The 26,298-nt window shown below is 33.3% G+C and overlaps 3 protein-coding genes, 1 long non-coding RNA gene and 3 pseudogenes across 5 annotated transcripts; all 7 read right to left on the minus strand.

Moving 5' to 3' along the window:
• Positions 1-4,710: 4,710 nt before the first annotated feature.
• On the minus strand, positions 4,711-5,372 carry LOC104718828 (monothiol glutaredoxin-S5). Its single transcript, XM_010436631.3, has one exon. It carries the CDS (start codon positions 5,228-5,230, stop codon positions 4,922-4,924), a length of 309 nt encoding a protein of 102 aa, XP_010434933.1. The 5' UTR covers positions 5,231-5,372; the 3' UTR covers positions 4,711-4,921.
• Positions 5,373-9,885: 4,513 nt separating this feature from the next.
• Positions 9,886-10,596, minus strand: LOC104718830 (monothiol glutaredoxin-S4). The gene has a single exon (XM_010436632.2). The coding sequence runs from the start codon at positions 10,365-10,367 to the stop codon at positions 10,059-10,061; it is 309 nt and encodes a 102-aa protein (XP_010434934.1). The 5' UTR covers positions 10,368-10,596; the 3' UTR covers positions 9,886-10,058.
• Positions 10,597-13,032: 2,436 nt separating this feature from the next.
• Positions 13,033-14,555, minus strand: LOC104718831 (uncharacterized). Its single transcript, XR_015568152.1, has 5 exons — positions 14,274-14,555; positions 14,050-14,155; positions 13,903-13,949; positions 13,687-13,778; positions 13,033-13,278 (listed from the first exon to the last, which is right to left on the minus strand). It is a non-coding gene; the product is annotated as an uncharacterized LOC104718831 (long non-coding RNA).
• Positions 14,556-16,947: 2,392 nt separating this feature from the next.
• LOC104718832 (monothiol glutaredoxin-S7 pseudogene) lies at positions 16,948-17,557 on the minus strand (annotated as a pseudogene).
• Positions 17,558-19,907: 2,350 nt separating this feature from the next.
• LOC104718833 (monothiol glutaredoxin-S7) lies at positions 19,908-20,622 on the minus strand. Its single transcript, XM_010436635.2, has one exon. It carries the CDS (start codon positions 20,444-20,446, stop codon positions 20,138-20,140), a length of 309 nt encoding a protein of 102 aa, XP_010434937.1. The 5' UTR covers positions 20,447-20,622; the 3' UTR covers positions 19,908-20,137.
• Positions 20,623-21,869: 1,247 nt separating this feature from the next.
• On the minus strand, positions 21,870-23,365 carry LOC104718834 (uncharacterized; annotated as a pseudogene). Its single transcript, XR_015567760.1, has 3 exons — positions 22,739-23,365; positions 22,252-22,581; positions 21,870-22,116 (listed from the first exon to the last, which is right to left on the minus strand). The product of XR_015567760.1 is annotated as an uncharacterized LOC104718834 (transcript).
• Positions 23,366-24,192: 827 nt separating this feature from the next.
• Positions 24,193-25,501, minus strand: LOC104720346 (E3 ubiquitin protein ligase RIE1-like; annotated as a pseudogene).
• Between the last annotated feature and the right edge of the window lie 797 nt (positions 25,502-26,298).

Below are 26,298 nucleotides of genomic sequence, written 5' to 3' on the forward strand. Positions count from 1 at the left end.
TAAATTACAAAACAATGCGAAAAATGCAAAACTTGAATTTGATTCTGAAATTCAAAACCAACCAATAAAAATGTGAAGTGTGCGTACAGGCCAAACTCACTAAAACTCCCTCACCACGCGTTGAAAGAACAACCGAACCTCTAGTCTTAATTCACACAGACTTATGTGATTTGAAGTATGTGCAAACTAGAGGCGGTAAGAAATACTTTTTTACCTTCATTTATGATTGCACAAGATATTGCTATGTATATCTCTTGCATAGCAAAGATGAAGCACTGGAAAAATTCAAAAAGTTCACCCTCGAAGTAGAAAATCAGCTTCGGAAAACTATAAAGGTAGTTCGAAGTGATAGGGGAGGAGAATATAATGAGCCGTTCAATGCATTTTGCAGAGAAAAAGGCATTATACATCAGACAACCGCTCCCTACTCGCCAGAATCTAACGGTGTAGCGGAACGAAAGAATCAAACTCTGAAAGAGTTGATGAATGCTTTGTTGCAGGAATCTGGGTTAGCCCAGAACATGTGGGGGGAAGCTTTGCTTACCAAAAATTACATCCTCAACCGGATACCGCATAAGGTGACTGGCAATTCACCATATGAGCTTTGGAAAGGTACAGTACCTTCGTACAAATATCTCAAAGTGTGGGGGTGCCTAGCAAAAGTGGTTGTACCACCTCCTAAAAAGGTCACAATTGGGCCTAAGACCCTAGACTGTATCTTCATCGAATATGCGCATAACAGTAGTGCATATCGATTTCTGGTTCAAAATCAGATATTCTAGATATCCATGTGAATATAGTTATGGAGTCAAGAAATGCTTCATTTTTTGAAGACATTTTTCCCTGTAAGAAAACTCAAAAACGGACTCGTGAACAGCGAGATGCAGCGACCTCTGAAGCTGGCAATACTTTGAGTAATACTACTGTAGAAACAGAACTTGAACCTAGAAGGAGCAAACAAGCTCGCAAAAGTAAATCGTTTGGTGATGATTTTCTGATGATGTCATTTCTGGTTGAAAATCTACCTAGAACATACGCAGAAGCTATGTCTACACCTGATGCACCTTATTGGAAGGAAGCTGTCAAAACCGAAATAGACACTATCATGCAACATCATACGTATGAGATGGCAGATCTACCACAAGGATTTAAGCCTTTGGGGTGTAAATGGATTTTTACGATAAAATGAAAATCCAATGGCGATATTGAGCGGTACAAGGCTAGGCTTGTAGTGCAAGGATTTCGGCAAAAAGAAAGTTTAGATTTCTTTGATATCTATTCACCGGTAACAAGACTATCTTCGATCAGGATGCTCATAGGTATTGCATCCTTGAGAACTCTTGAAATCCATCAAATGGATGTACAAACTGCTTTTCTCCATGGAGATTTAGAGGAGGAAATATACATGAAACCGCCTGAGGGATTTGTTATTCCAGGACAAGAACACAAAGTGTGTAAACTTGTGAAGTCATTATATAGACTCATACAGGCTCCTAAGCAGTAGCATGAGAATTTTGACAGTATGATGATGTCTAATGGTTTTCGCATTAATGAATGTGACAAATGCATATATTACAAAACTACTTCATCAGAGTACATTTTGTTATGTTTATATGTAGATGATATGCTCATCATCGGCAGCAACAAAGACATCATAACTCAAACGAAAAACATGCTCAAAAGACATTTTGACATGAAGAACTTGGGTTTAGCAGATGTAATTTTGGGGATAAAAATCATCAGAAATGATGAGGGCCTTATCTTGTCTCAAACCCACTATGCAAAAACTCTAGAGGACCCTCAAATTCACTTGACCAAAAAATCTGGTGAACTTGTGCAACAGGTGGAGTATGCAAGGGTAATTGGCAGTCTAATGTACTTGACGAACTGTACAAGATCGGATTTAGCGCCCTCTGTAAATGTACTTAGTCGCTACACAAGTAATCTAGGACATAAGCATTGGATGGTTATAACTAGAGTTTTGGACTATCTACGTTATACCAAAGATCATGGCTTGCACTATGGTAGAGAACCCGTAGTTTTGGAGGGTTATAGTGATGTCAACTGGATCGTAGACTCGAGAAACTCAAAATCCACGAGTGGATATGTTTTTACACTTGGAGGTGCAGCAGTGTCCTGGAAATCTTCCAAACAAACTCTGACAGCTAAATCAACTATAGAATCTGAATTCATAGCTTTGGAGATAGCTATGTCGGAAGCTGAATCACTTCAATATTTCTTGGAAGACATCCCAATGTGGGGGAATCCTCTGCCTGCAATATGGGTACACTATGAAAGCGAATCGGCTTTGAGCAGGGCAAGGAATACCCATTACAATGGCAAATCTCGTCACATCAGACGGAGACATAAAACTGTTAGACAACTTATCTCAATTGGTGTAGTTACGATTGATTACATCCATACAAAAGAAAAGCTAGCGGATCTATTTACAAAAGGTTTGGCGCGAGATCAAGTTATAAAATCATCAAGAGGAATGGGTTTAAAGCCTACAACTTAAGAGGAGGTTTGATGGTAACCCCACCTACTCAGATTGGAGACCCCATGACCTAGGTTCAAATGGACAACTAAATCAAGCTGAATCTGCTACAAGCATTAAGAGAATTTTGTCTTCTCCCAGTTCCTAAAATGATGTAAAGTGCTTCATGTATGTTAGAGATTAAGCATATGCTTTTAATGATTTGAAATGTAGCTTTGTAAAATATTTGAAATAATTACAGGATATTTCTTTAAATACAAGCAGCTATTAAAATCACCTTGTGAGTGTGAACTGGGGCCGTTTCTAGGAGAATATATGAGGTTATACTCTCCAAGTTCACTCATGATTAACCAGGCATGTTCAAGGCCACAATGAACACAATAGAGAACCTCGTTCTACGAGAAAACAAAACTGCGTTATGCCTGCTGTCAAAGTTTACATACAAATCTGGATGGTTCAAAACATCATGTTCACCATCTGGCCGAGTAAACTCGACATGTATAACAATGAGTCGGTTCAAGGTTGAAAAACGCCACCAACTTAGATACAATTAGTTTTCGCATATAGTCTCGAAGTTCTGTCTAGTCTGGCTAGTAGTGTTAGTCTATAGGGTTAGTTATATTGTCATATGTTTAGACTTATTTCTATTCATGTGGGGGATTGTGGGAACTGAATTTTCAGAAACAAGTTTCAGAAAATTGCAGGTTTTCGGACAGTGACTTTCAAGCGACTTTCCGGCCAAATTCCGGCCAAATGGCTGATCGGAATTGTCAGGTCGATAGTGCAATGGAAAGCTGGTAACGAGTACTACAAGATGGTATACTCATACGTCCAAAACGTAGTTGATTTGAATAAGAAATAAGAGTGTGAAGTGAGCTACTTGGGATGGTTTAGGAAATATCCCACATCGGAAATATGATTGATTTTTCACTACTATATATATATATATATATATATATATATATAGTTTCACACTCTTCTAGTTTCAAAAGTGTGTAGAAGGAAGAGGGAAGATTCCCACGCGCGAGTTAAATTGGGCGGGCCGGGCACGGACGCGGGGCGGGCCGAGCACGGACGCGGGCTGGACTGGACGCGGACGCGGGCCGTGGGCTTTTAAGTTTTTTGGAAAGCTTTAGACCCATTTAATTTTTTGGAAAGACTTGGTGTGAACTCCAAGCAACTTGGGCAACACTCCGAGAATATTTAGTGAATATTTTCTTGAGACCTCCCTCCTTCCACTATATATAGAGGCACAACCTCTCATTATTTTACACACACAAAAACACAAAGACTCCTTCCTCTGAAGATCTCTCTCTCCCTCTCCTTTGCTTAGTCCAAGTAAGTTCTTAGTTTAGTAGCCTCCAGAGTATAACGTAGATCTGTTCGCTTGAGTTCTATTACTGGTGTGCTACTGTAATAGTTCGTGATCGGTTGTATCCTATAATTCATAAATCGTGATTGTCCGAAAGCACTTACGGCCGATTTATTGAACTAAGAAAGGAGATATCATATCTTGTTTCCGTGATTTATTTTATGCTTTATATTATGTTGTTGTAATTCGTTTTTGATTTCGTTAATTTAAATATAATTCGCATATTTTCTCAATTCGATTTTTGCGTTCCTAACATTAGCTAATATGACTTTGATCGTAGTTTTCATTATATAATATTGTTTTTTTAAGTACCATGTTTTCTCGGTTAAATGGGACTCAATTTCTTGTGATGCAGAACCCTCGCAATAAGCTCTCAGACACATGTTTATCACCAAGTATTAAAATAAAATGTTTTGTTAGATTTTATAAATATATAGGTATTTCTCAATCATTAGATGTTATGTTCTATATTTGATATAATATCTTCAACAAACCATCAATTAACAAGTTAAACATCTGGTTATTTCACATAATTGTTTCCTAGTAGTAATAGTCTCTACAATCGAGATCTATATTTGTATGAATGAAACAGATTAAACACTACAGAACGATCTGAATAAGTACGATTAGATAAGACAGAAACTATAATTACTATTACACGATTAGTACTGAAAACAATCCCGAAGAAGAAATAAAGATTCTTTTCTTTTCCTCTTTTTTGTTTAGACCAAGATTATTGTAATGCGCATTTTTTGTTCTTCCTTGCATGCATGTATATTAAATTAATTTAAACAAAGAATTTATATATTGAAATATATATATTCAAACATGGGAAAGGGGAAATCCAACGGTAGCTGATATATTATTACAAAATAGACAATAGTTTACAAAATAGGTAACCGCATAATCTATCTTTTTCAAAACTCAGATAGTCATAGCATTAATTAACTCACACAGTCACACATACATTCTTCCGTATGCTTCTTTGTTCGTTAATCGCTATAATTAGTTTCTTCGGTACATTAGAAATTTCCAGTGCCACTTTTTGGAAGCTAAAGCCATAATGCTCCAGCGCGCTTAAGCATTGGAACAAGAGAGCGATTGAGATGGAGGCTCATGACTTGATTGGCTCCACCAACAAGCTGCCCTCCAATGAACACCACTGGTACGGTCGGGCTACAGCCGAGCTGAGCCAATGCTTGTTCTATCTCCTTTCCTCTGTGCATCTCGTCGAGCTCATAGATCGTAGGGTTCACGCCAAAGTCTAAGAAGAGAGTCTTGACTGTATGAGACATGCAACACGAGTTCTTGCTAAAGATCACTACCGACTTCTCAGAGATCATCTTCTGTAGGTTCTCCATCGATCGATGTTATAATTTTAAAGAGTGTTTGGATAACGATTCAAAGAAGGTAGTAGCAAAGTTTGAAGACTTGTAGAGAGCTTGAAGTCTTTTTGGCTTAAGATAAGAGATGACTTTGAGTTTCTGTTTGATGTAGTGAAGGGTCTCTAAGGATCCTTTATATAGCTTTCTAAGGGACGTATAACTTTCATGTGACGGGTTAAAATTTAATGTAGCATCTTTTAAAAGAGAATCAACTTTAGCCCATACGAAATCTCTCAAATAAATAAATAAAGAAAACACACATAAGATAATGGGAATAATATCTCAACGGATTAGAGCCTAAAAAGGCTTCATCCGTCTTGCCACTTTGCCTCTTGCAGCTAAAGAATCAAAATGTAACTATCAATTCATTAGGTAAAATGTACGGTTAACTAAATCTTAGATCGATGTGTAAAGAATACTACGGACGAATATTACCATGTCTTAATAGTACGCCCTCTCCTTTCTTGGGTCAGTAGAGATATCTATGTTTACTTTCTCTCAAATGATCAATTCTTACTATTTCTAAATTAAAAGTTAATAAAATAAAATTTGGACTTTTTGAGGAACAGCTCTTTAACTCGTCTTGCCATTGCCTTCTCTCGACTTAATTTGTTGTTAGGATTTACTTTAGTAGTTTCGTAGAAAGTAGTACTGTTGAAGCGTCCAGTGGTAAAAAAAAAGAACAATCAATAGTCTGAATTAGTCATATTTTCGTGGTATGAATGGTAAATAAAATTTAAATAGTATGGGAAAATGATAAATTGATAACTAAATTCATTGCATAGTGTGTGAGCCTGTGACAAACAAAAACTATCTAATAATAATCAAGTCCATGGACCATATGTACATCAATTAAGGATTTAAAGTACAAGTGATTGCCACCATAAATAATTTTTTTTACAGAGATATTATTTCATATCATGAGTTCCACAGAAATCTTAATACACAAGAAACAAGTTATTTTAGTAAAACATTTTCTTAGAAAAACAAGAGCTATTATATAAAATCCGGCCTGTGACATATCCCACACATGATTAAATTAGCTTCAACTCCTTCCATTGCAAAGACACGATATCGCATGGAATATCTCTAGAATACTCTCTCTCTTTTTTTTTGTGTGGTGTTTTACGTGGCCTCTTTACTCTCAAACAAAACGTTCTTTTTTTTTTTAGTATATATATCCTCACCAAATTTCATCATAAATCGATTGGGCATAAAGCTAGATTTTGCTTGATTCTTGACAACCCAAAGATTCGATCTCATTTCACGAGGATAAGGCTCCATGGAACAAGACAATAATCTTTATTTCTTCATGGAATCTGGCCCAACTGTGTGCCGGAGAGTCGTTCATTACTACAAATTACAAAAGTTATCCTGGTCCGTACATGTACCATGCCATGTCTTACGTCAAAACACATTGCATCCAATTCCACAACTATGCCATACCATCCCATTAGCCCAATTTTATCAATATGTTGCATGTGTATATTACTGTTTTTTTAATCAAAATTTTTATAATTTCTAGGTGTCTTAAGCTCTCGTTTGTATGTACACAAAAAAAAAAGGTGGTTAAAATAAGAATCATAAGCCCTAGAAGAGAAACAAAAATAGGTTTACAATACTAAAAATACTCTTAATGAGATTTCCTAAATAATTAAAACGTGTTTGCAGGGACCCCTTCGAACCCATGTCGACTTGACCTTATCAAGGTATTTTTCGAAAGTTGGGTAAGGCGGCAGCCGTGCGAATAACCTTCGCACGAATACCAGAAGCGATAAAAAATATAGCATGCGTCATTTTTTTTTTTTTTCAAAACCACTTCCATTCATTTACTTAAAAAAGGTAAAGTTCATACAAGCATAACTTAGAATACATAATGAAAAAGCATTCCTCAATACCAAAATACAAATGAAATACAACAAAGATAGGATTAACCGGCAGTAAGTTTTTTAGAGCTTTGAACCAAGATCTTGGAGGAGCTTGGTACATGTGAGATCAAGATTGTCGACAGACTCTTCAATGAACAAATCAGTGGATGAGAGATTGCTATTTTCATGAGACATGTTCGCGTTAGTTAAGGGGTCAAGACTGAAACTTCCCACCGATTTGGGAAGGTCTACACAAAGTAGAAGCTTGACAGGGTTTCGAGCAAGGTTTGGGATGCTCTGGTGCTTGAGACTGTTTGGTAAAATTGTCGGATGGTGTGAAGTGACCTTGAACAAACTAAAGCCATAACCATAACTCAAACAACTTGGACTCAGGATTCAATAACCATAGACATTCAAGCAAAAGGGTTCAAAGATCGGGGCCAAAAGGGTTACTATTACCAGGATTCTTAATGATATCAAATGACACCAAAGCAAGAATGATGAATTACTACTCATATGACAGTCATAGATTTCGTAATCTTGACCACACCATTGGCTAGAGATTGATGTCAGCAAGAGAACTAAATAACCGTACCTGGAACTGGATAGCTTTAGAGTTGGTGCCACCAAGGAATAGGCTCTTTCCCGGATAAAGATAGATTGAACATGGTAGGGCTCAAAGAACACGGGATATGAACTCAGGGGATTGAGGAGGTGTCGGTAACCACCACTCCGTAGAGGCGGGTCATAATGCCGTCCTTCCTCACCCCATAGATTTGGTCTGAGACCAGAAGCAAGTTTCCCAAAAGCCTAGAGCTTTGATAAAGAGTGATTTTCGGGGAAAAGCTTTGAACCAATGATTGGAATTGATCTTCACAGACCCAACGCATCACTGTCGAGATACATTGTGGGCAACTTCTGCCCTTACAAGCAAAACGAGGGAGCGATGAGACATGCCTTAGTAATGAGTCATAAAAATTAAACCTGGAATTTTTTGATGTTACAAATTGATGTGAGTCTGTTTAAGTTAAGCATTTAGCATGCCTCAATTTAATCAAAACAAAAATGTCTACAAAAATTAACACCATTACCATATAATGCAAATAAATGAATAAACAAAAAAACTAAAACAAAAATATAAGTTGTTCTTAACCAAACTTTATAAAGTAATAAGGTTACAAATTGCAACGATTACTTGCAATTCTAAAAAAAAATTGGGGTGAAAAACATTTAACCAAAACAGAGTAAATAGAAATAAAAATTAAAACATAATTAATTTTAATTTGACAATTGACACTTTGACATAAACAATTTGATTAAAAAAACACAGAAGAAAAGTTAACCACAGTATTAATTACCTTAGAATCAAAAGATCAGGACTAACGATGAAAGTGAAAGCCAAAAATCTAGAGTAGCTCTTACTGTTTAAATAGTGTCTGATTCTTTTTAATCAATTTATTAACATACTATAAGCTCATGTTTAAAACCAGGTAGATGAACCCATATTTTATTTATAAATTCTCTATATATTTGAGCTTTTTAACGTTGTAATATATAACGTATAAGGCCATATATATATATATATATATATAATTTGTATTATAGATTTATGCCCTTAATTTTTTCCCACAATTGGATGCCACAAGCTAATGTTTCTTTTCCTTTCACGTCTGCACGGCTCAGGCAACAGTTGAGAAATTAGGTTTGATAATTCTATGGCTCACAAATTACATCACTTGCATATACAAATAGTGACATACCTCGCAATCGCACACACCTTATTCCTATTAAGATAAAGTCTCATTTGTGTCAAATTATTATATTAACTGAACTAAAAGAAATAAAAAAAGAATAATATGTTACTCTTTAATCTACCAAAACTAAAATTCAAATTAACAACACACCAAAGAAAAACAATTAAAAAAAATCAGAATAGCCGATTAGAGTTGTTATCTCACATCGGCTGTATCAAAAAAAAGTTCTCAATATTACTCCTATATAATCTCTCACTTAGTCGTACATTCTAATGGGATAACAACTATTTGTATGGATCCCATAAATACAGTATAAATAATATAGCTAAATTATAAAATGAATATATAAACAAATATGATTTTAATATAAATAATTAAATAATATATTAAAGGAAAAATATTTTCATATAATTTATTATAATATTGATTTCAACATCAATTTTTTGAAATGGTATAAATATTTAACATTAATTATGATAAATGATGCAAATATTTTATATCAATTTAGTAAAAATGATGTAAGACTTGCAATAAATTTTACAAGTGATGTAAATAAACATCAATTCTAATAACTGAAGCAAATATTTATTTCAATTGATGCAAATTATTTGCATCAACAAAATATAAATCATTCATTAAAGTGAGGCAAATTATTTTTGCATAACTTAAAACTGATACAAAAATAGAAAATAAATGATGTAATACCACACTTTTTTTGTTGGACATAATCTTTTGGAACATTTAAGATTTATTTTCAAGGAAGAATTTTATACCTAAGATGGAACCATGAGCATAAATAAAAGATCTAGAGAGAAAACACCGAGATATATATACAATCCCCTACGTCAATTTTTTTTTGTTTTGTTTTGTTTTTGTATATAACTTACGTAAATAACATTTCATTTCACTTTAAAAAAATTTAGATATGTATTGGAGGGCATAAATATACCATGCACTGAATATCTGTACATTTCGTGTTATATGTAAATATAAAATATGGGAGAGGAAATCCAAACACTAGCTGATTTTATTATAAAGTTTACCCAAACGTTACAAAATAGGTATCCTCATGGTCTATCCTTTCAAAACTTAGATAGACAAAACATTCATACATACATGTACTTTCATTACGTTATTATTATCATGCTACGTTCTTTACGTAAGTATCACTTTACTTTTAAATCAAAGCCACAATGCTCCAGCGCGCTTAAGCATTGGAACGAGAGAGCGATTGAGATGGAGACTCATGACTTGATTGGCTCCACCAACGAGCTGCCCTCCTATGAACACCACTGGCACGGCTGGGCTGCAGCCAAGCTGAGCCAATGCTTGCTCTATCTCCTTTCCTCTGTTAATCTCATCTAGCTCATAGATCGTTGGGTTCACCCCAAAGTCTATGAAGAGAGTCTTGATTGTGTGGGACATGCAACACGAGTTTTTGCTAAAGATCACTACAGACTTCTCGGAGATCATCTTCTGTAGCTTATCCATTGCTGTTATAATGTACAACTGTGTTGAACGACTCACCGAGGAATATGAAAATGGGATATCTTTTGATTCAAATTAGAGAATAAGGGTGAAATAGGAGTTTGACATAAAAAAAAGGTGAAATAGGAAAGCTTGAAGCCTTTGGGTGAAGATATACAAGAGATGAATGACTTTGAGTTTGTTTTTGATGTAGTGAAGGGTCTCTAAGGGTTCTTTATATATAGCTTTCTATGGAACGTGAAGCTATCATTCGTCGGTTCCATATAGCAGTTTTCAGAGAATCAACTTTATCACACGGAAATAAAGAACATATTTTAGATGAAAATTAAGATGGTGGGAGTATCCAAAGGATTTGAAGCTATGATATCGGTGTGGGATTTTGCGGCTCACACGTTTTTGATTCTTTACCACTTGCAACTAAAGAATAAAAGTATCAACTAATTCGGTAAAACGTACATATAACAAAATCTCTTAGATCTGACGAATACTTTATACGTACTCATGTCATGTGTTTATCTACGTCACTACGCCTTCTACTTCCAATGGCACTCAAAAGAGACATATTTTCAACACAAATACAAATTTTTACTCATTACACTCATATACATATAAATATAATTAGTGTGATTTTTTTTATAAATAATTTAAATACATACCTTAAACTTAGTAGAAATTTGAAATCTATACTAATTTTTTTTAAGTCTTTAAAAAATAACTTATTTATTGCGCAAAATAACTATTCTGTCCTTAGTTAAGAATTAATTAAAAGTTAAAAATACAATATAGTTTAAAAAAAATAATTTTACAAAATTATTTAAAAACCACTGTCTTGTACATTAGATCTTCGGTATTTTGCAAAAAAATTAGAGAATGATGAATTAATTTATTATATATAATATCAATCAATAATTAAAAGATTAAAATTCAGATAGATAATATTATTTCAAAATATATCAGAGTTGTTTTAAGATAGTTACATATTTAAATTATATAATTACAAAAAAATAAACTGAAATAATTATGAATTTCAGCTATATAATAGATAAGAGTTAAATTTGAGTGAAATTAGTACAATATTTATATACTTATAGATTTTAAATTAAAAACAAATTTTAAATATATATAATTCACTGATAAAGAAATCAACAGAACACAAATATAAATCGATGAACAAAAAAAAATAAGTCAACAGTAAGAAAAAAATTAACTATGTTATAAATTTTCCTTCTCATAATCCATATATCTTCAATGGAGATTTTGTGGATAGAGGTTCCTTCTCAGTTGAGAAAATCCTAACCTTGGTTGCATTCAACGTGTAACTTGTTATTAGGAACAAGATTTACTATATAAAATCTTAAAATCCAGGCCACTAGCATATACACATTAGTGCATTACACACGATAAAAGCTGAATCTCTTTCTTTTTGCCAAGACTCGAGATCGTATGTTATATGATATCTCTAGAATAATCTTCTTCAATTCGTCTTCTTTTTGGTTTTTTGATTGTGTGGTAGTTTATTGGCCTCTTCACTTTCTTTATATTCTCAGCAAATATCCCATCATAACTCAACTTGGGAATAAAGTTAAACTGTATGTGATTCTTGATATTGTAAAGATACGATATCATTCGTTTGAGGATATAAACTCAAAAGGAACTACATAAATAATTTTTATTTTTCGTTTTAATTCGATTTATTGATGGAATCTGGCCCAACTGTGATCAGGAGAGTCATAAGTCATAGCACATTGCTAGGTGATCCTAGTCTGTACATGTCTTACGTAAAAACACATATTATATCACATTCAATTCCACAACGACGTAATACCATTCTGTAACTTTCATTTATATGCCCCATTAATTTTGGGTTGAAACTCACTTTTCTCCTAAAAACATTGTTAGTTCATATTGAACACTTTTTAAAAAATTGCTAGTTTGGCAAATAAAATTTAGATTTATTTGTTCATCCGTAATATAACTTTAGTTTAGAATCCATATGCTATTCACTCTTATTTTTATTATACTTAAACCATAAAACCAATCCAAATTAATTCTACAAAAATTGGATTTTTTTTCAAGTAAACTTATTCTTTCTCCAACGTACGTAACTTATATTAATTATTTGATTAATTTCACTGAGAATATATGTAAAATAAGTGTCCAAATAATAAATACCAGACAATATTTGCCATCGATATAAGTATCAACCTAATTAAGATACAGAAATGGATGTAGTACTACTAGTAATTAACGTACACTACAAGAAAACAGGCAAATAGCGACTGCACTATTAGTCACTATTTAGTCGCTAAACGGTGTGTTACGACTAAATAGCGACTAAAACCAGTAGTCGTAAATCAAGAGTCGCTAAAATAAATAGTCGTAAAATTAGTCGCCAAATAGCGACTACATTACGACTAGTTTGCATAGTCGTAAATTTAGTCGTAATATAGTCACTAAATTTAGCGACTACGTTACGACTATTTTACGACGACGCAAAATAGTCATAATGTAGTCACCAAATTTAGTGACTAATTAACGACTAATTACCGACTATAGTTGTATTTAAGTATTTATACATTATTGTATTTATACAGTATTTATACAAATTATATATTTTTTATTAATTGTTTTAATATATTTAAATTATGAATAATGTTTTAAAACATTATTTTTGAGTACTATATTTATTATTAAAAACCATGATTACAAGAAAATTATATTACAAAATAAAATTAAAAATCATAACTAAAAATAAGAAAACTTCATCCTCCTAAAAAAACATAACTAGAAAAAGAATAGATGAAAAACTACATAATAAATGGTTTGTAGCACATTCTCAATTGCTTTGTATTCCATCATTGAAGCCTAGGTAGTTCCCACTAATGTTCCAAGAGCAAATCATTTCTTCAAGTACCTTCAGAACAAACAAACAAAAAATGTATCATGGGTACTCATTTCCCATTATCTATATAACACAATTTCAAAATCGAGACTAGAAATGAGAAACCATGGGGACAAGCAATTCACTATAACTAACATGTCTTCTAGCTTAAAAATGTGAGTGTGAGTAAGAAGATCGACAATGGTGACTCTAGTTAAAGAGTGCATATAAAACAGGTGTCTAGAGATTGGTATTACCAAATAACTCTTGACAAATTCAACAAAAAGCCTCACAAAAATTACAACAGAGGCTTCTAAACAAACGACTCTTTGACAGATTTAATAAAAGTCTCACAGCAATAAGTAGCAAAGTATATATATTGTACCTTAATAGCAAAAGATACAATAGGATAAGAAAATGTCTTAACTAATGAAAGTTTACCTTACGCTCTGAAATAAAATTGTACATCATGAGCTCTGTCTAAGAGTGTGCTTGGCTGTGGCTTTCTCTGTAAGCCAAACATCATCTTCGACCTAAGAACAATAGGACACTGAATCAGATGGTTTACGCATGCAACAATGAGATGAATAGATGTGACTTCAAAGAATTGAAGAGTAATACAAGAGTAATAATTGAAAATAAACATAAGGGTTTTACCTATCTCCTTCCAGCCAACCGCTTCTTCAAGCTTCTCCAAATCCAGTCTATTGATCACAAACAACAAAATAATATAGTAAACAAAAATCACATGTTCAAACCATAAGCTTCTAAGACACAAACACAAACACCAACACACACACATACCAGATTTTATCATATAAAATCACCAAAACTGAGGTGACTCTGTGAACGAAGTGATATGCTTTTAGAGAGCTTAGTTTGAGTACCTTCACATAAGCACTCAAGAATTCTGAAAAGATGAAATAACAAAGCAGTTCCAGGATTTTTAAAAGAAAGTAAGAAACCCACCTCCATGGAGACCAAAACAGATGGAGCTAGACATTTGAAAGAAATGACAAGAGATATACCCGGGTGGCAACAAAGCTATTGATGCGCTACTCCTTCATCATTCTTCTACTTCTTATCCTCCCTCATCTGCAATCACACAGGGGATAAAAAAATCAGATTCTTTAGTCGACCCAAGTTTTCGGCTGTGCGCCGGAGAAGCACACGACTTGAATCGAAGCAGATCTTTCCCGGTTTTGAGATCCCAACTTCTAATTTCGTCGATAAATCCACCGCTTAGCTTTTTCGTCTTCTATGCCATCTTCCTCCGCTTCACCTCTCAGATTCTTCTTCTTATATGTCGTCTTCAAACCAATTCGAAGATTAAGGTCATTACTAGCCCTGTGATTTTAATCCGAACCGAAAGAACCGAACCGATATTTTTTGGTGTTCGGTTCGGTTTCAGTTATAACGGCTGAATCGATCGGTACAAATTTTTTTTTCCAAAAAAACCAAAATATTTCGGTTATTTCGGTTCGGTTTTCGGTTAATCGATTTTTTTTTTGATTTTTTTTTGATTTTTTTAGGAAAAAAACTAATAAAACCGAAATTTACCCTAAAATAACCGAATTTATCCTAAAATAACCGAAAAAACCGAAATATTTGAAATAAAACCGAAAAACCCGAAATTATCTCTAAATAACCGAAAAATCCTATTTTTTCATGTTTTTAATCAAATTTCGGTTAATTTCGGTTTTGAAATTTTAAAACTGAATTAACCGAGAAACCGAAATAACCGAACCGAAATATATTTCGGTTCAATTCGGTAAAATTTTCAAAACTCAAAAAAACCGAAAAACCGAAATAACCGAACCGAATTCACCGAAATAACCGAAATCCCAGGTCTAGTCATTACAAACGTAGACCAGAAACCCTAATCCCAAAATCAGATTTAAAGGGGGAAATAGAGATAGAAAAAACTGACCTTCTCCCACGGAAACCAGTTTCCCTTCTAGATCTGGAGATACGGTCGGAGGTTTGGCCGGACAGAGTCATCGTGATTCGAAGAAATGTGAGTGAGAGTTTCTCCGAAAGAGTTTCGAGAGTGATGATGATTTTTTTTTCTAAGTGTAGTGTCGAGGAATAGAGGCACAAAGGGTGAAGGTTTCTTTGTTTGTTGATTTTTTTTTTTTTTTTTGTTGGCCAATTTTCTATTCATATCAAAATCCAAAGTGATATCAAAGCCTCTCAAGGCCCAGACTAAATGATATAGTTTTAAGTTTTTTTTTTTTTTTTAATCAACAATTAGTTTCAGATTTTAAAATAACTAATTTAATAAATTTTATAAGTAATAGTTTTGGGAAGTATTAAATTATATATATACACTAAATAGTTTTAGATTAGATTTAATTTTATACACATTATGGTTATATTTTGGTTAAATGGTTTATAATTTAATTTCTATATACTATACATTATAAAAGTTTAAAATTTAAGGTATAGGGTTTAAAGTACAGAGTTTGGGGTATAGGTTTATGATTTGGGGTTAAGTTTTGAATTTATGACTTATGAATTAATTTCTAAGATTTAGAGTTTATGATTTAGGTTTTGGGGTTTGGGGTTAAATTTTGAAAATTATGATTTTCTTAAATAGCGATTGATATGCGACTTCTTAGCGACTGTTTACTATGAGTCGCATATTAGTCACTAAATTGGTGACTATTTAGCAACTACATATTTCAGTGTGCAATATAGTCATAAAATAGTCGCTAAAATACGACTAAACTAGTGACTAAGATATGCAGTCGTTAAAAAACGACTAATATACGACCAAATATTTGTAGTCGTATAATAGTCGCTAAATAGTCACTACTTAGTCACCAAAAATGACAATTACATATATAGTCGCCAATTGTAGTCGTAAAATCCATGTTTTCTTGTAGTGGTACAGATGCTTTTTTGTCGATAATTTTTGAAAGTCAATACGATATTGAATTGTTTCTTAAAATAAGATCAAGACGAAACAATATGTTAACATAACGTTACTGGGTATTGTTGTTGTGTCAAAGATTAAAACAATAGAAAAATTTATTGAGGTTTGTTTTATGAGATATAGATCTTCAAGTAATCTTCAAGTTTTTCATTTAGACTTCACGGATTTTTCAGGCTTCACTTTGAAGATAAAATTTTAATGGTCCAGAATATTTGATATGTAAGATTCACATTTAACTTTCCAAAATTATCTCTAATATATTGATCAAGCCCCTTTTCTTGTTAATTATGATTTTTCTTTTCCTATTGCAACAAGGATATGGGGCGTAGACGTAATCCAATATAAAGAAAGAGGTCATAATTAGAAGCTTATAAGCTGAAAGCATTAGAGATCTTGTGTCTCGCCAAGGTCTTTAAGGCCGCCCACAGGATTGTGTAATGACAGCGTGCAATCTACATTACATGAGAAGGGTTGCATGCTGGCCTGGAGGACCGTGTAAGACTACCGTGATGGTTATTTTAACACAAATTATTTAACATAGTTGTTTTATATGCATGTCTATTCTCTATATTCCTTCATATATAACCCCATAACCCCAAAAAAATAGATGTAAGTTTCCGATACAAGCGGCATACACCTTTCTTAGATACATATATTTATTTATAAAAATCGAATTTAGAAATAGTGAAATACAATATATATATATATAGTTATTAATGATAAAGTATACCAAGCATGGTACGAAAATAAGTACCCTCACAATGTATCCTTCCAAAACATAGATAGACACAAACCATTCATACGTACATGTATATGTGTTTTTGTTTGTCATCATTGATTAGTTGCATTACATTATTATTACCTAGCTACGTTCTACGTAAGTATCCCCTCAGTTTAATCAAACCCATAATGCCCCAACACATTTAAGCATGGGAATGAGAGAACGATTGAGATGGAGACTCATGACTTGATTGGCTCCACCAACGAGCTTCCCTCCTATGAACACCACCGGTACAGTCGGGCTGCAGCCAAGCTGAGCCAATGCTTGCTCTATCTCTCTTCCTTTGTTAATCTCGTCTAGCTCATATATCGTAGGGTTCACGCCAAGGTCTAAGAAAAGAGTCTTGACTGTGTGCGACATGCAGCAAGAGTTTTTGCTAAAGATCACAACCGACTTCTCGGAGATCATCTTCTGTAGCTTCTCCATTGTTGTTATAATATGAAAGTGTGTTTAAAAATTGACTCGCGGAGGATGAAAATAGGTTGTGTTTTGATTACAAGATGCGAGATTAGGGATGAAAAGAGATAACTAAGAACTGTTACAGAGATTGTGATATCTTTGAATGAAGGTAAAAAGGTGAGTTTGAGTTTGTGTTTGATCGGTTTGATGTAGAGAAGTCTTTACAAGGGTACTATATATAATATGTAAAGCTATGACATTATGGGTTCGATGTGGCACTTTTTAAGAGAATCAACTTTTTAGCTCGAAATAAAGAACACCTTTTATAAAATAAAAATAAAAAGGAAAAAATTTGCGGCCATGATTGGTTCACGCCTTCTTGACTCTTTGCCACTTCCAGCTAAAGAATAAAACTAATTTAGTATAAAACGTACAGAGGCAAAATCTCTTGCTTGTGAAGAATATCAGATACAGACGAATCATGTCATATCTCCATGGTACGGCCATATATGTTCATTATCAAAAAGAGATATCTCTTTATCACTTTAAGGATATTTAGTTAGTTGATGCTGCATTAATTGGTATATAGTTTTCATAAGGTTAAAAGTTGATAGACATATAGCTTACACTAGTTTACAAAACATTAATAAGCTTTAAGAAAAACGGGGGAAGTAGAAAAAAGCTTACATTATATTATGTAGAGAAAAATAAACCTAAACATTGCAAGTTATTAACTTATGAAGGTTTTGTGAGCCAAAACCAGATCTATATCAGGCATAGGTTCAAAACCATAGTTAAAGTGTCCCTTTGACACACATGAACATGTTAAGAATAAGCTTTACTTCTTGAAGACTCGAGATCGTACGTAGGGTATATTTCCAGAATAATCTTTTATCCTTTTTCTGTTTGAGGATTACGTGGCCTCTTGAGTTGCCATCAAAACATGTTTTTAACAAGAAACTTTTGGTTATGAATCGATCTGGAATAAAGGCAAGTTTTGCATGATTCTTGACATCGGTAAAGATTGATTTCATTCCATGACGATAAGGCTCAAATGGAACCACATTTATTTCTGGATCAAAAGGTGGCCCAACACTGTTCCGGAGAGTCATTTTCCATATATGACAATGGTCAATGTCATCATATTCATATCACGTACATGCCTTATACGTACAAACCACAGATCATCTGATCGCATCTTATTCAAGTTCTTCATACAACCCTATCACTCTACACACACTTACACAAACACAGATATAGATACATATATATATATATGTATATACTTGTAAATTGTAATGTATGCATGATTTGAGAAAAATAAATTTGTTTGAGTGTTAGCTATTATATTACTATTGAAGGGTAATTATAGGCATACACATATACCACACTAATATAGTGGTTTAACTTTTATGTTTTGAGAACTATGTTTGTTCACAATGCAACAAACGAAATATATATGTTTCCATTTGAGTTTTCAAATACATATAAATGAAAACCAATTACAATATTTTAAATTTAAAAGTAGTTTCAATACATAGAATAAATAAAGAAATAATAGATTTGATCAAAAGTTGTAATTTTATTTTTAGTTTAGAATTTCAATACATAGAATTGGTTTCCGATGTATGCATTCTCGTGGTATGCAACACTAACTAAAGGAGAGAGAATATCAAATAACTTTAGGAGCTTAAAATGCAGTCGGAATTTGTTCATTCCCCAACAAAACTTCTTTACTGCGTCGATTACTTGATATGTTTCCTCTAAGTTTTTAATTGTCAACGTGAAACACTATCTTCGACAGAAAATATGTTTATGTTATATGATTTAACAAACTACTATTTCAAATTTCTATTTTCCGAACTTAAATAAAGAAAATCCAGAACAATAATAAATAATTGTTTTGTTGTCATATACTTAAAATGTTTGTTTTTTTTTCTTAATTGCCATTGATCTAAAAGGTCTCTCAAATCTTGTCATTCACCAGATTGACTCTCAAAATTATCAAAAAGTCCTCTATTTTATAGACAAAATCATTAGAATCACACAAATTTTTAATTAAGAAACAAAAGGCACCACAAAATGTGCATATTATCATACAATAATGCAAACACATATTCTCTTTCAAGTTTTTCCATATTTTTTATTCAGTGGTTTCAACAATTCCTGATTTTGTAGAGGGTGCCTGCAATATTATATTATGCTTCCGGCGAAGCAGTGGGAGTACAAACAAATAAAAAATGATAAAAGGGATATTAATGTGTTTAGTAACTAATGTAGTTAGGTTACATTTTGTTGGAAACAGTATATGAGATTCCACTCTGATTAATGAGATAGAATTTTAGATTACATCAACACCGATAAAAGATTAAACCAAAAAATAACACATAAGAAGTACCACATGTTCTTCTTGTATTCTCTCTTGCAGCTTTAACAAAAAAAGTAGCTTTATTTATTTTCGTTCTTTTGACGACGAAGGAAAAAAAGAAGTCAAAATGGCTTTTTTCTCAACAATATTAGAATTCTCAACAATATTAGAACATATAATACCATATTGCATATATATTAAAACATAACATGGAAAAATAGAATTTACAACAGAAGGTTATTTTAAATTATTATGTATAAAGTATACAAAATATATCCTCACAATCTATCCTTTCATAACATATAGATAATAGACATATCATTCATACCGACATGTATAGGTTATTTTTTCATCCTTAATTATCACAAAGCTACGATCTGTACGTAAGTATTTCTTTTTTATTTAATCAAAGCCACAAAGCCCCAACACGTTGAAGCATTGGAATAAGAGAACGATTGAGATGGAGACTCATGACTTGATTGGCTCCACCGACAAGCTGCCCTCCTATGAACACCACTGGCACGGTTGGGCTGCAGCCAAGCTGAGCCAATGCTTGCTCTATATCTTTTGCTCGGTTGATCTCGTCTAACTCATAGATTGTCGGATTCACACCAAGGTCTAAGAAGAGAGTTTTAATTGTGTGCGACATGCAACAAGTGTTCTTACTAAAAATAACTACCGATTTCTCGGAGATCATCTTTTGTAGCTTCTCCATTGGTATAAAGTAAAAGGAAGGGCGTTTTGCGTTTGGAAAGCGGCTTGCAAACTAAAGGATAAAATTTGTGTGTTTTGATCGAAATGCGAAACTAGAGATGAAAATGGGAAAACTTGAGACTTTTAAAAGAGATTGTTGATATCTTTAGGTGTGTTAAGATAAAAAAATTGACTTTGAGTTTATGTTCAATGTACAGAGTTGTCTATAAGGCTCCTCTATTTATAGCATCCTAAGGTACGTAAAGTTATCATATTATGGGTTCGATGTAGCACTTTTTTTATGGAATCAACTTTTTAGCATGAAATTAAGAACACATTTATTTTTAGCAAAAAAGGAAAAAGAAATATATAAAGAACACATTTTATATAATGAAAATTAAGATAGTGGGAGTATCCGAGAGAATGTGAGGCCCTGAGGCAATGATCGGTTTACACGTTCTTGACTCTTTGCCTCTTGCATGTAAAGAATAAAACTAATTCGGTAAAACGTACAGAGAACAAAATCTCTTAGTTGTGAAGAATATCTGATACGGACGAATCATGTCATCTCTATATAGTACGGCCATGAAAACTTAAGTCAATCTACTAGTATTTGCTGCATATACTTCATAATTTTCATATATTTAGTTTTACTCGTACTTATAAGTGTTATTTGTTGAGGCTTTACAAAAAATTTTGCTTTGTGATCCGTTTTTATACATAAATAAACAATAGTTCTGTATGCACTTTAATTATTTAAAGCTGCTAAAAAAGATCGACATTGTACATAGGTTAACAACCTTAATTAAACCCCACCCCTTGACATATACATACGAACATCATTAAAGTAGAGCGCCACTTCGTGAAGACTCGAGATCGTAAGGTATATCTCCAGAATAGTCTCTTATTTTGTTGTTTGAGGATTACGTGGCTTCTTCACTTACCATCAAACCATTTTGTTTTATTATTCTCACTAAAATGTCATCATAAATCGATTTCGGAATAAAGTAAAGTCTTGTATGATTCTTGACATCGCTAAAATTCGATCTCATTCCATGACGATAAGGCTCAAAGGAACCACATTGTTGTGTTTTTTTTTCTCGGTATATCTTGATCAATGGTGTGGCCCAACATTGATCCGGAGAGTCGTTTTTCAGAAGGTCCTCATATTCATATCCCGTACATGTCTTACATAACACATATCATATGATCGCATCAAATTCCATACCCTCGTACCATCCTATCACTTTTTTTCGAGACATCTTATCACATTTTATACACGAGATGTTAATATACGTAATGTGTGCACATGTTTAAATATGAACAAAATTTATGGGTCAGTGTTATGATTTCACTAAAAAATCTAGAGTAATATTTAAACGACATCTTTATCCCACTGATAGTTCAAAACCACGCTATATGTTCAGTTGTTCACAATGCAACCATCGATTATGTAATGATTTTATTCCATTTAAAGATTCAATTTCGCTTAAGTGAAACAAATACAATCTTTCGAATTGCATGATAGATTAAACAGAATAAATAAAGAAAAATTGTTTTTTTTTTTTCTCTTTTTTAAAGAAACAATAGATTTGATTCAATGATGCATAGAGTATCAAACTTGTTGTATATGCTCTTCGTTTCCCTTCTTCATACCGACTCAACTTCCTTTACTATATCGGCTGAATTTTCCTACACAACCCAATTATGTAGTAAGCTTTAATTAGAAAGGAGTTTATTCTTGTAATGAGATCAAACTAATTAACTAGCAGTAGAGAACCAACCAATATGACCCTCTAAATGTAAATTACTTGAAACTTTTCATACCTCTTCAACATCAACTTTATCTTCATCCTTTAAAACTGGAGTTTCATCGTCATTTACTGTTTCGAGTTTCGACCTTTTCATCATTTTCAGCGGTTGCAATTTCTTCATTTTCTGTTTCGACGGTTTCATCATTTTCCGCGGCTGCGGTTTCGTCATTTTCGGTGGTCGGAATTTCTAAAACTTCTAATTCCGTTGTGACTGGAGCTTCTACGTCCAGTTTTGGTTCTTCAACCTCAGTAGATGGAACTTCGGTATCGACATCAGTTACATCACCATCAATATTATCCTCTACACTTTTTTCTTCTTCTACCACCGTTTCAATACTATTTTCTGCTAATGAAAAAACCAAAATGAAGATTTATGTCAATTTTTTTATACAAAACGTACACCTTACAAGAAAAAGTTATGTAACACGTAAATTGGGTGTATAGTTTTGCAATGTGTAACAATATGTAACAAAACATTAAATTAACTTTAGAATGCATACCCTTTTGTTCGTCGACAACCGGTGGAACGGTCTCATTCACGTCGTTAACGGTCTCATCGGTCACAATATTCTCGGGCACTATCGTCGCCACCGCCTTCATGGGAGAAGTGGCCGTTGTTTCCTTTTCCTCCGGTTTCTTGTCACCATTTGTCATCTCTACCGCCGTCTTCTCATCATAATCTCCTACATCATTCTTTTCCTCCGGCTTCTTGGTATTGTTTTCTAGGGTAATCTCTGGCTGGTCGCTCCAAACTACGTCGGAGACGTCGTTCTTTTTCCCGCACCGACAGCTTTCTTGTCTTTTAATTGTCTCGCTTTCTTTTCCCTTCACTGATTCAACGTCCGAAGGTTTTCTGATCTTTCTTGTGTAGTTTCCCGTAACAACATCGTGTTTTGATTTCCCACAACCCATTTGTTATATCCTCTAATTAAAATACCAATTCTTTATCTACAAGAACCTTTTTTTTTTTTTTTTTTTGCTCCTTGTCTTAAATGATTTTTTGAAGAGAAAATCAAAGGGTTGATGGAAAAGAAGATGAATCTTTTGATGGATTTTTATTGAAGGAGATTGAAGAAACCGATAAACTAATTCCAGTTGTGATTCACTTTTGTTAGATAAAAAAATATTTTTTTTCGTTTTAGTTATTCGTTGGTGTTCCAAACTTAAGGCAATACCATTTTTCACAAAATTAAAGATCATTTTTCTTTTTTTTTTTTTTTGGTCAAAAAATTAAAGATCATTTAGTTTCTTTTTTTTATTAATAGAATAGAAAAGGTTATGTTTAGTTAAAGAGAGACATGAGATGTATCCTAAACTAAACATATTAAGGAAAAATGGAAATATAATTACTTTTTAAATAAATGAATAACTCGTTAAACCCAAATGTATATATATATTAGCAGTTGACTCGCGCTACGCGCGGTAGTTAGATTAAGGTGTATTCCGAATTTTGTTGTGTAAATTATTTTTTTGGTTACGTAATTCATATTTACATTTGTTTTTGTATTTGATTTTGGTTGCTTATGTTGTTTTGTTGGATATTTTTTATACAAATATGTTTTGCATTAAGTATAGTTTAGTGTGCTGTTTATTTTTAAAAAATTGAGATCATTTTGTGTGTGTTTTAATGATTTGTTTAAAAAATTATCATTACAAGTTAACATTGTGTAGTTAAAGCTGTTGTTTTGCTGTAGTTGTTAGTTGTGATTAATTTATTATTATTTGTCATTTTGTGGTTGAATTGTTATTTAATATTTTCATATGTATTTTGTAAACGGTTGAAGTAGTCTTTTTGTCAATGTTTAAAAAAACATTTAAAAATGAATGATTTTAATAAAAGATACATGATTTTGATAGTTATATATAAATATATACAAAATTATTTTAATTGAGGAAATGGAATATGTATCCATATGTGCAGAATATTACTCTCTCTTCTTAGTTGGGTTTGTCTTCAAGATTCGTCAGTCGTTCCTTTAAGGATATTGTATTTGCAGAGAGGGTATGTTGCTCTCATCTTAAGCCATTTCACAATACAGGTTGAATGAAAATGGTGGTTACAAGGAAGAGCATGAATCTTTGCACCATCCTCGTAGACATATGCAACAGTCCTGTTAAGAAAATCAATTAGAAGAAACATTTGGAACTTCATAAAGTAGAGTTAATTGTTGTTATAGAAGATTGGTTTTACCGCATCCTCAGCAAGCAGCGTTCTTTCAGTTGCTAAGCATAGTCCTTTGGTCGGTATAGGAACCATTTTGCCAGGTCCGGCAATGTTCTTCTCGTTGGTATGGAAAGCCTTAAATTTGTAAAGTGGAAGAACACCGAACTCAGTCTCTGATACTCCTTCCTGTAAAACCCACAAAAAAAGGCGTTTGTAAGTCCTTAAAGTCAACAAAAATTGATGAGAGTCTATCCATGTTCATGCTCATACCGTTCCTGCTACGGCGTAGGGAAGAGCGATGATGCAAGGAAGACAGCAGCAGAGAGCTATTCCAACAAGGCAAGTCAAAACAATATAGAAAATGGCTCAATCGCCAAAAAATTCACCGACAACCTGCAAAAACTCGTAAGATTTGGAACACACAGAAACAATAATTCTTGTATTTGAATGAGCTTGGAGATAGGAGAGAATCTGATACCAGTAAAGATTAGGAGCTTCTCCTAAAAGCTTATCACCACCTTCAACAACCCAGTAAAATCCAATGATCCACCATACGAATGATACCACAGTGTTTATGGTCTCACATCTTTTAGCAAAACTGATTACAAACCCATCATCCCAATGGCAAATTCAATCACATAAACGACAAAAAAAACATCAATTTCGTCTTCATAAATTCATGAAATTGAGATTAGTCAATCAAACCTGTAAGTTGTTGAGTTGTCACTCTCTTCTTCTTCTTCTTCATGATCATACTCATTGTGATCTTCATGATTGGCGGCGGTACTATCTCCAGACTCCAAATCCCTAGCTCTATGTGTCGTGTTTATCCTGCAATACTCAGACCAAACCAAAACCACATGGGTCAAACACTGTAACCCATACCCACAGATCCAAACCATGATTGGCTCGACTTGACTTTGTGTAATGAGTAAATCTTATTGATCTACTTCTCATCAATGAGTAGGAAGTCGACGCCCATGAGTTGGCCTCCTTTTTTGACATTGCAAGCAGTCCAGTGACAAAGCATTATTCCGACGATCTGTTGGTGAAGGTGCCCAGCTTTGAGATTTTCGAATGAAACGACAGGGGAATCCATTTTAGTGAAGAAATCAAAGAGACGAAAAAAATATATATGAAGCATGAAATTGGAGGAGAAGACATTATATAGGACTTACACCAATTAAAGATAGAGTAGTAGGTCTTGAATTGAAAGAGCGAGCATTGAACGGGATGAATTACAGTAATAGAGAAAAACGTTACAATCGAGATGGAAGAGAGGGAAGACGGCGAAAGGGTGTGGAAGAGTGGAGAACATTTATTTTAAAGATCACCATTAGGTGAACCAGGATGAAAGAATGAGAAGGACAAGGACGCTTCAGATCCACAACGGACGATGGCGCTGTGGAGTATCGTTGAGAGGAGTTTTATTCCGCCGGTCAAAAAAACATGGCTTAGTGGATAATGAATTGGACTTTTACAGAAATGTGATAAAAATAAATAGTAACTGTTTAGTGGGTAATGTTAAATATGAGCTTATTTTGAAAATATGGGTTTACTTAAAAGAATGGTAAATGCTGAAGTCACTAGAAGTGAAAAAACTGCACTTTATATATATATATATATATAACTACAAAAAGAGATTTCATACTGAAACTTTCATCATCGTATTGATTAAAATGAATAAGATGTATAACTCATAAGTTAAAGACGTAGATGATGATCGATCAATACAAAAAAAATGGTTGAATCACTTCAAACTACTTACGTTTGTCGGTTTGTGTTTTTCATTTGGGTATTTGTCATTCCAATCTCCATTTTAAAAAGTATATAAATATTTCATATTCCAACAACAGCAAAAATTTGCGAGTTAATGTAAAAAATTAAACATGATAT

Source organism: Camelina sativa, chromosome 10, assembly GCF_030686135.1.
Source record: "Camelina sativa cultivar CO46 ecotype springtype chromosome 10, ASM3068613v1".
Lineage (NCBI taxonomy): Eukaryota > Viridiplantae > Streptophyta > Magnoliopsida > Brassicales > Brassicaceae > Camelina > Camelina sativa.

Excerpts from the sequence above, each read along its gene's own strand:
- LOC104718833 (XM_010436635.2), bottom strand. The coding sequence starts at position 20,446 with ATGGAGAAGCTACAAAAGATGATCTCCGAGAAATCGGTAGTTATTTTT.
- LOC104718830 (XM_010436632.2), bottom strand. The coding sequence starts at position 10,367 with ATGGATAAGCTACAGAAGATGATCTCCGAGAAGTCTGTAGTGATCTTT.
- LOC104718828 (XM_010436631.3), bottom strand. The coding sequence starts at position 5,230 with ATGGAGAACCTACAGAAGATGATCTCTGAGAAGTCGGTAGTGATCTTT.